Raw genomic sequence first — 11707 nt, 5'->3', positions numbered from 1 at the left:
GCAAGGGGTCGCTGTGGGGCCTCCGGGCCTCGCCGCGCCCCTTCCGCCGCTGTGCCGCCGGCCCCTGCCCCGGCACGGCCTCTTCTCGCCCTTGCGGCCGCTCCGTCCGTGCTGCTTCGCCCCTGAGGCCCGGCTCGGCTGCTGGCGCGGTGTCCGGACCTGTTGGGCTGTGTCCCGACAGCCGCGCTTGGCAGCGGCGTTGCTGGAGCCGGTGAGGTAGGATGGGGAAGAGCTGCAAGGTGGTGGTGTGCGGCCAGGCCTCCGTGGGGAAAACGTCCATCCTGGAGCAGGTTCTGTACGGGAACCATGTGGTCGGTGAGTGTAGGGGGTGGAGGGAGGCGGCCGGGGCCTGCCCAGCTGCCTGCCCGGGGAGCGGGAGCCAAAGCCGTACCCTGAATACACCAGCAGTGCGAGTGGAGGAAAGCCTCGCTGTCCTGCACCCTCTGGCAGGTGCACCGCTGGGCACAGTCCCAGTGACCCCCCCTGCAATGTCTCTTCGCCAGGCTCCGAGATGATCGAGACTCAGGAGGATATTTACGTGGGCTCCATTGAGACAGACCGGGGTGTGCGTGAGCAGGTTCGCTTCTACGACACGCGAGGCCTGCGGGGCGATGGCATGGAGCTTCCCAAGCACTGCTTCTCCTGCACGGATGGCTACGTGCTGGTCTATAGCACTGACAGCAAGGAGTCCTTCAAGCGAGTGGAGCTCCTCAAGAAGGAGATTGACAAGTCTAAAGACAAGAAGGAGGTGAGTGATAGTAGGAGAACTCTCTGATGAGGAAGGGATGTGGGACCTGGGGCTGTTCAGCCTGGAGAAGAGAAGGTTGAGAAAGGACCTTCAGCAACACTTGCAAGTACCTAAAGGGTGAATGTCAGGACAACAGGGTGACACTGTCCTGTTGTTTCAAGTAACAGGAGGAGGGGTAACGAACAAAAGCTGGAACACAAGCAGTTCCACTTAAACACAAGGAAAAACTCCTTTGGTGCTGAGGTGAGAGAGCCCTGGCCCAGGCAGCCCAGGGAGGGTGTGGAGGCTCCTTCTCAGGACGTTTCCAAACCCACCAGGACATGTTCCTGTGCCCCCTGATTGAGGGGAACCTGCTTTAGCAGGGGGTTGGGCTAGAGGAGCTCTGCAGGATCCTTCCAACCCCCACCATTCTATGGTTCTATGAGTACTCCAGAGGAAAGGGGCTGCAGAGTGAGATCTGCTCCTCTTCTTCAAGTTTGCATCCAGAGACTCTCCTCTAGCTTGTCCCAAGACAATGACAGGATTCCCTGTTCCCTAGAACTGTCAGCTGTAGCTGGTGATTGTCCTGGGGTGCTTTCTGAGTGTGCAGATGCTCAATGGGCCCTTCCACTTTGGGACTGGTTTGAAGCACACAGACGGAGAGGAGGCTGGCAGAGGGGAGCACTGGGAAATGTGGTGCTTTAAAAAGCTTTAGCAGGGAGAAGGAATGAGCTGCAAGGCTGGACCTGGCACCGCAAGACCTCAGGGCAGAGCCAGGCAGCCCCGTTCATATCCGTGTTTGGTACCTTCAAAGCATTCCTCTCACTCTTTTTCGACCAGGTCACCATTGTGGTTTTGGGCAACAAGTGTGACCTTCAGGAGCAGCGCCGTGTGGACCATGATGCAGCCCAGCACTGGGCCAAGGGTGAGAAGGTGAAGCTGTGGGAGGTGTCTGTGGCCGACCGGCGTACGCTGATCGAGCCCTTCATCTACCTGGCCAGCAAGATGACCCAGCCCCAAAGCAAGTCTGCTTTTCCCTTGAGTCGCAAGAACAAGGGCAGTGGATCCATGGATGGCTGAGCCTTGTTTTTCCCTTTCCATTGCCACTTCCTCACCTCCCTCTTTCCCTTACACATCCCTCCTGCTCCACTTGTTTGGTGTCACGAAGCCTCTGGGAAACATGGTGGCAGGAGCAACAGGCATCCCAGGGCTGGGGATGGTCTTTGAGAACGAGAGAGGTGAGCCATCTCCCTGCAGCCGGGCCAGGGCTCGCTGTTTTCACTGCCCAGTCCCTGCAGATGTTGGAGGTGTGTCATGATTTGACACGACAGCCTTTTCTGGTAAGGGGGAAGGGGCTGTAAAGATGGCTCCTGTAAGAAGTTGCTCACAACTCTCGCCAGCTCTGAGCCAGACCCACTTCTGGGGCTGAGCCAATTAAGACTCCTCCACAATCACTTTTTAAGAAGGAGCTGGAAGAGGAGGTTTCTTCCTCCATCTTTTTCTTTCTTCTGCCCCTTCTTCTTCTTCTGGCTGGTGGTGGTGCAAGGAGTAGGGACAGTGAGAGAAACAACCATGCGGATTCCAAGGTCAGTGATGAAAGAGAGGAGGAGGTGTGCTGGAGCAGAGACTCCCCTGAATTCTGCAGAGAGAACTGGTGAAGCTGAGGTTTGTTTTCATGTCTTTAAAGACCCTGCATCAGAGGTAGAGACTCATTTTGATAATGAGCCCGCATCAGGGGCAGAGACTCATTTTGCTGAAGCTGGCCCTGGACCAGGAGCAGCGATTCGCTTCATTAAAGGCCCCGAGCCAGGGACACTGACTATGGCCAGAGGAGGCCATGTCCCTTGGGGGTGATCCAACCACTTCACTGCAGACCCCGAGCCAGGGGAAGTGATTTTCTTCTTTAAAACTATGGCTGGAAAAGGCCGTGTCCTGAGGAAGTGACACAATATCCACAGCTGTAACTGTGGGGAGGAACCCACGACAAAGCAACTCATTAAACTTATGCCCAGAAGAGGCCTTGTCCCGAGAGAGACTCTGCTCTCTGTAACTGCAGAGACTGCAACTGTGGCAAAGAATCCACACCTGAGATATTCACCAAGGACTGTGTCCCTTGTGAGGGACCCTGTATGGGCATAAGCTGCAGCTGCTGGGAACAACCCACACCAGAGAAGTTTGTTAGGGACTGTGTTCCAGGGGAGGAACCCCGTGTTGGATCAGGAGAAGAATGCCAGGAGTCCTCATCTGAGAAGACAGAAGCAGCAGAGCACATCTGTGAAAGACTGCCTACATCCCCCATTCCCTGCCCCCCTGAGCCGTTTGGGGGGAAGGAGGGAGAGATCTGGGGAGCAGTGAGCTGGGCCCGGGAAGAGAGGAGGGATGGGAGAGGGAGATCTTAAAGTGCTGGTTGTAATCTTCTCATAATCCTACTCCCTTTTTGCTTTTATTCTGCTCTGTCTCTTGTAGAATAAACTTTCCTACTTTCCTCTCTCAGTCGAGCACTGGAGTCTGTTTTGCCCGGAACCGTAATTGGCCACGAGCCCTCCCTGCCCTTGTCTCAATCCACAGCAACCTTGCTTATCTTTTTACTCCCATTTCACTGGGGTCTCCACCGTCCTAACGAGGGTGGGGGTGAATGGGGGCACCGAGCTAGAGACTGTGGTGGTGCTGCTGTGCTGGCTGGGCCAAACAACGACAAGGTGCTACAGGAAAGCCAGGATTCACCAAGCACAGGCTGGCAGAGCCGAGGGCCGTGGGCTGCTGGGGGGAGGCACAGCGTGGGCCTGGCCAGCAGCTGGGGGCAGGCTCCATGGCTGAGCACAGCCAGGCTGAAGGAGACAATTCCCTCTCTCTGGAGCCACTGTTTCACGTTTACTGTGTGAGAAGAGCTCATTTGCTGGCCCTGCTTACAGCCCCTACCACTGTAAGTGCAGCTTTCCCTTGTCCTGCCCCAGCTTTCTGCATTCCCCAGCAGACTGCCCCTTACCTGGCAGCGCTCCCCTCTCCTTTACATCCAGAAAAGTACTCCTGAGTCATCCTGCCCCAGTATTTGCACAGTGCAGGGCAAGAATGTGTCACCAAAGGCAGAGTGCTCACATCCACCACACTGCAGCCCTCCTCCTCCCGAGTGCAGACTCAGCCACGACCTTGGAGGAGCTGGGTCTGTGCTTAGCCTGTGTGCCCCGACGCTTAGGGCTTGGCAGCTCTCGCTGCCCATCTGTCACGGTGCTGCCTTTCCTCACACAACCACCACGAGACAAGGGGAAGGTGTCCCGATCCTGCCCCAGCAGCACGTGTTCTCTTCAGCTAGCCTGGATCTAGGAAATAGAATGAGGAGAAAGCCTTGCCTGGTTTATACTGGTTCCTTTTATTTACTGAGTAACACAATAAAGCGATGAGATTCCATTATCAAAATATTATCCTTTTTTTTTTTCTCTTTTATTCCCCAACAGTTATAGTACATCAAAAAAAATATACAATGAACATTACAGGAGGGGGGTACTGGCCAAGTCCCTAGAGTCTTGTTTATTCCCTTTCTTTCTCGTGGGTTGGTTGGTTTTGTTCGGTTGGTTTCTCTCTTCTTTTTTGAATCAAACTGTTCACATCACTCCAAGGTTATTTACAGCGGGGCACACGTTAACTGAGCGCTACAGACTATGCCCTACTACCTAGTACAGCATCTGCTAAATCAAAAGGCAGTAAATGCTTTGGATAGCACAGGGGGAGCGTTTGGGGGAGGTGAGAGGGGGGTGGACGCGAGAGGGGGAGCGTGTTCTTAACGCAGCTCGTTGTAGTATTATTGTTATTAGAAGGAATGGCTTTCAAGGGGTTAAAGTGCCAAGTGTAGGAGGGTATTGGGACTGCAGTGGTGGAGGGGTGATGGGAGCAGCCACTGCTGGCTCCAGCGCTGGGGTTTTGAGAAGGAAACGAGGGGGGAAGGGCCCACCAGTGCCAAGCAGGTTCCTGCAGGCTGGAGCATGGCTCCCCACGCTCCCGAGGCTGGTGGGCACGTTGGAAGAGGGAACTTGCTGCCTTTCTCTGCTGTGGCCAGGGCTGGGGGGGACTGAGGGGTGAAGGCAGCCTGGGGAAGAGCACAGTGAGATGAGTGAGGGGAGGGCTGGAGCCAGGCTGGGGCTGGTGGAGCTGCAGCCCTCCTGCTGCCCGTGGGCCCCAGCCAGCACAGGCTCCTGTCCTGGGCTGTGGGACCAGCTCTCTGTCCCTGACAAACCCCTCGCTGCTGGGAGCCTTCCTTCCCTCACCTCCTCTCCGAGCCAGGTCTCCCACCACTGCTGTAAGGCCTTTCGGTTGTCTATATCCCCAGCCTCCTTGTACAAGCTCTCTGCTCTTCTGGCACCCTCTCTCCACTTCTCCCGAGGGGCAGAGGGGAGATGCCCTGAGCAGATGGGCCCATACCCAGGGGCTCCCTCGCACTCTGTGGCAGGAGCACAGCCTGTGAGAAACGGGCCCTCCACACACAGGCGTGTGGCTCCCTGCCGCCCCTTCCCTCTGCGCAGGTTTCCTGCTCCCACCCGAGGCCCCAGCTCCGGGAAGCTGAAGCCTTTTCAGCCACTTGAGTTCCCCAATGGCCTGTTCCTGTTCACCTCCCACTGCCAGAACCCTCTCCTGAGCGTTGAGTGATAAAATCCTCCTGAACTCCAGGCGTCGCTTATGGCCAAGACATGGGATGCGTGTGCTTGTGCGTGTGTATCCCCAGGTGCGTGAACCGACCTGCCTCTTCCCAAAGGCTGGGAGGGAATGTGGCCCCAGCCAAGGTCTCTCTGGGACACAGGACAGGAAGGGACTCGTCTGCACAGGGCCAAGTGTCAATGTTGTGGTTTTTCTTCTCCGACCACCACTCCTGGCCGTACAGACAAGCACGAGCACCAAAGTAAAACGCACACAGCAGACACGGCGGGTGAGCTGCTCCCCTGGATTGCATAGATCAGGGTGGGTCGTCACTCCAGCGTGAGGTCCATTTGGGTTGCAACTTTCCTGCAGGTTTCTATTTACAGCAGTGTGCTGTGGGAACCCGGAGTGCCGTGGTTAACAAGTTTTCGGGGCAGGTTCATCGCTGGGCTTTCTGAGCACAGTGAAAAGCAGAGCTGCGGCTTCAGGGCCCCTTTGAGAGCTCAGCTTTCCGCAGGGAGAGCTGTTGGTGCCACTTGCTCCTTCGTACTTGATTCGAGCCCAAGCTGCTGAGGACATCCGTGTTTTTGGGAATCATCAGTAACTCCCTGGAAGCTCCTAAAGGAGATGGAGGTCCGGACCGGTGGGCCAGCAGCAGCAGCATTGCCTTTCACTGGAGAACCGAAAGTGCTTTAGGGACATTCACTCAGTCTCACGGCATCTCCCGGGACGTAGGGGCAGAGGCAAACAGCTGGGCACAGGGTCACCTCCTCGGGGAGCCCGCACCGGGTGGCCCAGCTCTCCTGTCCTCGCTGGCCTGGAGCAGAGCCACGGGCCCATCGTGTGCTTCTCGGGGCCAGGGCTGGGGCTGTGTGCTTTCAGAGGGAGGAAGCACCGGCCCTGGGCTTCGGCTATTGCTCTCAGAGTGAAGATACAGTCAGTATGGCTGGTGCCCACCGTGGCGGGGGCTCTTTGGCTGGTGGGACGTAGTGGGTTGTGGGGTGTAGGGGACTGGTGGGCAGCATGAAGGCCCTCAGCCAGCACAGGAAAGCACAGAGCTGGTGAGGGCACAGCTAGCCCAATCTAGGAAGGGAACTGTCGACTTTCTGCTCATGCTGGGGTGGTTTCTCCCAGTAAGAGATGGGCTGAGACTCCCTCGCAGTTCCCTTCCCACTGGGACGGCAGGGACCAGCCAGCCAGAGGGACGCTCCTTCCCCCAAGGACCAGCCAGCTCCTGGGAGGGTGATGAACAAGAAACCAGTAGGCCAAGGACAGGCCATGGGAGGGTGCCGGTGTCCCAGGCATCGTCCTCTACCATGTGCTGCCCGTGTGACAGGGCTGGGGGAGCGTCAGGGATGGACAGCAGGGCTGGCTGGGCCCTGCCGGCGTTATCTCACTCCAGCAGGAGCCCGCTGGAAGCAAAGGAGAAGCCGGGGTTGGTGTCTACGACTACGGTTTCCCACCAGCTAGAAGAGCAGCCTGCCCAGGAGTGCTGCTCCCCACCGTGCAGCCCCCACAGCACAACGTGGGTCCGCGCCGGATGGACCCTCGGCGCTGGGCGGGCGGGAGAGCGGCTCTAGTAGGGTGCGAAGACAATGGGGCCCGGTGTGGTGCGGACGTGGGCTGGGGGCGTTCGGAAAAGGGCTGGTCCGAGGAGAGGGGCTTGGAAGAGGGTGGTGGCAGCGGCTGGTCTCAGGGCCAGAGGGCCCGGCATGGCGCAGACGGCGGCTGCGGTGAGCGGGCTGGGCAGGAAGCGAGTCGCCAGGGTTTTGGTGAGATGCTTTTGCAAAGCCAGCTTGGACTGTGGGGAGGGAGGAGGAGACACTGTGAGGGATCTGAATGCAGGAGATCACCCCCAGCCCTCAGCATCCCGGCACTTCAGGCCAGACAGGCAGCCCCAGCTCAGTTTTGCTTTCAGCTGAGCTCTCAGCATGTCTCCACGGTAAATCCAGCCCATGGCCCCGACAACACACACACTCCACTGAACTATTGCGGTTGGAAAAGACCACTAAGGTCACTGAGTCCAGACACTCACCTCACACTGCCAAGCCCATCACTAACCTATGCCCCTCAGCACCTCAGCTATGCATCTTTTATATATCTCCAGGCCTGGTGAGTTTACCACCTCCCTGGGAGCCCATTCCAATGCTTAATAACCCTCTCAGGGAAAAAGTTCTACCTAATATCCAATCTAAACCTCCCCTGGTGCAACTTGAGCCCATTTCCTCATCCCACAGCCTCGGTCCCTCAGCTCAGCTGCTCCCAGGCTGAAGCACGTAGAGATGCCCCCGTGATGACAACCATCCCAGGGAGGTTCTCAGCCCTGTCACACCACCCTGAGACCTGCCCAGGCTTTTGCAGTGGCTGGGCTGTTCCCCGTACCAGTGCTTTCCTCTGGGTGACTTTGCTGCTCCACTCTCTGCTGCACTATGTGCAACCATCACCTCTCTGCTGTTCAGAAATCGTGACACAAGTGGAGGAATCACAAGTGCTGCCGTTGTGAATGCTGCTGCCAGAGGACTCACAAGTTATTCCCATCCCTTCCTTCCCACGAATAAAGACTCAAAACTCCTCTCCCTGCTACCTCCCCAAGGAGAGCAGCACAGTGATGGTAAGGAGGGAGGCTTTAAGAAAAACAGCCCTCACGTCTCTTATGGCAAGAGATGGTGAACACAGCAAATGATGTTTCAGGGAGCGAATCGTGTGGGTAATTAGCAGAGAGACAGATACCTTGAGAATACTCACTGCAAGGGCAGCATTCTTCTGCAGCTTGTTGTAGGGGCTGTACTTGGGCTTGGGTGGTTTCCCCGCCAGCCTGTCTTTGTGCCTCCTGCTGCTCATGTGCTGGGAGAAGGAAAAGAGCTGGATCACCCAGAGCCAGGACAGAGAAAGCAGATCCATGGCACAACGTGGCTCGGGTCCATGGAGGACATCCATCCCCTTCTTGCAGTGGGCCACTAGCTACCCACCCTTCTGAGCCCACAGTGCCCATGCAGAGCGTTCTGCATGCCCATGCCCAGTGCCCTTGTTGTCCCAGCCAAAAGGCAGGTGCCAGGCCTGGAATCATCACCTGTTTGAGCTGGGTCTCCGAGTTCACGTAGATCTCGCACACTTGGCAGTGAAAAGCCTTGTTCTGGATGCTGATGCTGCCCTTGTTGCCGATCCGCTTGGACTTGTGCCCTGCCCGGGACAGGAGCTTGCCTCGGCCTCGCCGCATCTGGGTGCTGTGACCTTCCAGCATCGACTTGTGCTTGGCACCTGGGTTGCAGAGGGGACACTCAGCAAACACTGACTTTGCAAACAAAACCCAGTGCCATGATGAGTGCTGTGGCAGCAGGAAGGATGCCCTCCAAGCAACTCACATCGATGTGTGTGTGTGTGTCCCCTGCTGTGGGACACCGGCGCCCTCCCCAAACCTGTGCCTGGCACCACTTGCAGGCAGAGGAGACAAGTAGTTGCCTGTGAGTCATTGCCTCATTGCAGTTGGAAAAGACCTTTAAGCTCATCAAGTCCAAGCCCTGCCCTCACCCTGCCCAGCCCATCACTAAGCCACGGCCCTCAGCAGCTCAGCTCCATGGCTTTGGGATCCCTCCAGGGCTGGGCACTCCCCCAGCTCCCTGACACCCCTCTCAGGGAAACGGTTCTGCCTCAGCTCCAACCTCAACGTCCCCTGGGGCAACTTGAGGCTGTTTCCTCTTGTCCTGTCACTCATTACTGGAGAAAAGAGACCAGCTTCTGGCCACAGCCTCCTGTCAGGATATTGCAGAGAGTGCTCCTGTGTCCCCTCAGCCTCCTCTTCTCCAGCCTCAACACCCCCATTCCCTCAGCCCCTCCCCAGCACCCTTGGGCTCCAGCCCCTTCCCCAGCTCTATGCCCGGCTCTAGCCATGCTGCAGCCCCTCAGTGTCCCTGTGGCAGTGAGTGAGGGGCCCAGCACTGAACATAGCCCTTGAGATGCAGCCTCCCCAGTGCTGAGTCCAGGCTCTGGCCATGGATGCAGCAGCCCAAGCCCCACCAAGCTCTCCTGGCCAGCTGCACTTGACAGGCAGAGCAGAACCGCTCAGCTTCCCAGAGACAGCACCCCCCTACTCCTTTCTCCATGTGCCAGACCTTCGGAGAAACTGCTATTTTAAGCGTGTGCTGGAGCCTGTCGCCTCTCCCCGGGCGTTAGCACAGTCTGCAGAGCTGGGCACGCGTCGCCTGCCGTGCTGCAGCATCTGAGCTGTGCCCAAGGTCAGAGAGGATCCGGCTGCAGAGACAGGAATAGCTCAGCGGGGTTACAGGAGGCGGAGGAGGAAGGACCCAAAATCCCAGCACACCTGGGGACAGGGTGCTCTGTTCTGCCCCTGCCAGCTCAGGACTGCGAGGTGAGATTGGGGAGCAAGTAATTTAAGCCATCACTACTTCGCTCTATTTTTCAAGGCGTTAAGCAAGGAGCCTGAGTCCGAGTGACAGCCACGGAGGAGCATGAGCCTGCAAACATTCTGTTTGTTTGTTTGCTCTCTTTCCCCGCACCCCCAACCCCTCAAATCAGTTCCTAAATCTGTAACCAGAGCTGACAAAAGCAAGAGGACACGTTGCAGCTAAGCTGCTGCCGTGTCCTGAGCCGACCCCTTGGTGTGGCTGCTGCTGCCACCCTGATGGGCAGCTGGGGCTGGGGGAACTGGTTCCCATTTCTTGCTGAACTGAGGAAAAGGAGGCCCTTCCATTTAAACCCGGGGTGCTTGTCCTTATTTAGCACCCTCCAGGGCAAAGGGTGAGCTGTGAACTGGCACTGCGGGGTCCGCAGACCCCATAGAGGGGTCCTTTGCACCATGGCTGCTGTCTCTCACCGCTGCCCCAGGGGGGTCCAGCTGCCCTCTTTTCCTCTATGGCCAACCCTAGGCTGGGGGGGAAGCCCTGGCAGCCCTGGAAGCCTGCCTGAGGGGCTGCCACATGCAGCCCATGAGCCATTGCCTGCTGATGGGCTCCGAAGCTCCTTAGATCCCCAAGGGGCTTCTCAAAAACAATCATAAGCCCAAACCACCAAGCTGCTTTTGGAAAGATTATCCTGGGTCTGAAAGAGCCACTGGCACTCAGGTTGCTATCAGCTTAAAGCCAAACTGCAAGGGAATATAAAGTAGCCTCCAATCGCTTGATTAAATGCGTCTGAAAACGTCTTTAATTAAGAGACACGAACAATAGAAGAGCATTTGACCTTGCTAAAATCCACTCCATAAGCTGCCAGTGCAGGTGAAACACCACCACTTATCTTTGCAAGCCACCTTAAGCAACCCTTTTTAATTAATGCAACATTAATTAACGCTCGGTCCCTGCAAGGCTGTTTGCTGAGGGTGCACAAGCAGGGCTTTGCAGGGAGCCCAAGACAGAGCCGCAAGGGGCCTTCTCCCCCCATCCTCAGGCACTTACCGGTGTTACCAGTGCCCTTACCAGTGTTGTGAGCCTCCAGCTGGGACAGTGAGTTGACAGTCACTTTGCAGGTGGGACAGTACAGGTGCTGTTTGCTCTTCTTCCCCTCCTTCTCGTTCTCGGGGGCTGAGCTGGCGCTGCTGCCTGACTCGGCTGCCTGAGCCTCAGCTGCCTGTGCAGCCGAGGAGGCCACGCTGGTGGCATCTGAGGTGCCCTCCGACAGCTCCGAGGCCGGCGGGGAGCCCAACGAGGCCACGCTGCCCGGCAGCTCCTCAGCGCCTGGCGTCAGCCCCAGGCTACTGCACTCACCCTCTGGCTCCTGCAGGCTGCTGGCTTGAGCTGGCAGGATGGAAAGCAAAGGGGGAAAGGGTAAAAAAAAAGAGAAATGGGCAGAAAGGGAAAGTTCTCTGTGTCTGAATGAGTTTTCTGGAGTTCAAGGAGCATCCCCCATACTCCTCGAGACCATCACAGGCACTGCCTGCTAACGTTCATCCCTGCTGAAGGTGGCTGTTCCCAAGATATCCCCCTTACTGCTCCTACCCGTGGCTCGTGGCAGCTGGGCTCAGCGCAAAAGCTCCTGGAAGCCCTTTCCCTGCGTGGCAGCAGAGCCCTGGGGATGCATGAGCCTTCATCAGAACATGGGCAGTGAATGCTTCCTCTCCTGCTGCTGGTCAAAACATCTCCCAGACACCAAATCAGAGGGGAAACACTCGCTGTTTCCCTCCTGCAGCTGCAGGGATGAACAGGGGCCAGGTTCCCCTCAGGGATGTGAGCTGCTTGGGCTCCTGGGCTGGCTTTGCACCCCTTCCCCACAACACTGCTCCCAGCCAGGCACACCAGGGATGCCAGCAGAGCACTAAACCTCATTTATCGCTGATCCTGGTGACATCCATGCCACACTAATCACAGCTCTCCTCAGCCTGACCAGCAGCTGACCGTGCTGGGA

At 57.3% G+C, this 11707-nt stretch overlaps 2 protein-coding genes across 2 annotated transcripts in view; one reads left to right on the top strand and one right to left on the bottom strand.

Moving 5' to 3' along the window:
- Positions 1-27: 27 nt before the first annotated feature.
- NKIRAS2 (NFKB inhibitor interacting Ras like 2) lies at positions 28-3220 on the top strand. Its single transcript, XM_010203145.2, has 3 exons — positions 28-315; positions 504-748; positions 1568-3220. Exons 1-3 carry the CDS (start codon positions 222-224, stop codon positions 1805-1807), a joined length of 579 nt encoding a protein of 192 aa, XP_010201447.1. The 5' UTR covers positions 28-221; the 3' UTR covers positions 1808-3220.
- Positions 3221-6929: 3709 nt separating this feature from the next.
- The window catches only part of ZNF385C (zinc finger protein 385C), a 102673-nt gene continuing 97895 nt past the window's right edge, over positions 6930-11707 (bottom strand). Inside the window, exons 9-12 of the mRNA XM_062017561.1 lie at positions 10783-11100; positions 8424-8611; positions 8084-8197; positions 6930-7154 (exon numbers count right to left, since the gene is read on the bottom strand). Coding sequence (XP_061873545.1) covers positions 6930-7154; positions 8084-8197; positions 8424-8611; positions 10783-11100 — 845 coding nt within the window. The remainder of the gene's footprint in view (positions 7155-8083; positions 8198-8423; positions 8612-10782; positions 11101-11707) is intronic.

Source organism: Colius striatus, chromosome Z (genome assembly GCF_028858725.1).
Source record: "Colius striatus isolate bColStr4 chromosome Z, bColStr4.1.hap1, whole genome shotgun sequence".
NCBI lineage: Eukaryota > Metazoa > Chordata > Aves > Coliiformes > Coliidae > Colius > Colius striatus.
The sequence above is the reverse complement of the archived record's forward strand: the minus strand, read 5'-3'. Positions and strand labels throughout refer to the sequence as shown.

Bases quoted from the DNA above. Each gene is read 5' to 3' on its own strand.
- NKIRAS2 (XM_010203145.2), top strand. From the start codon at position 222: ATGGGGAAGAGCTGCAAGGTGGTGGTGTGCGGCCAGGCCTCCGTGGGG. The intron at 316-503 runs GTGAGTGTAGGG...TCTCTTCGCCAG, and splicing joins GTACGGGAACCATGTGGTCG to GCTCCGAGATGATCGAGACT. The intron at 749-1,567 runs GTGAGTGATAGT...TTTTTCGACCAG, and splicing joins AGTCTAAAGACAAGAAGGAG to GTCACCATTGTGGTTTTGGG.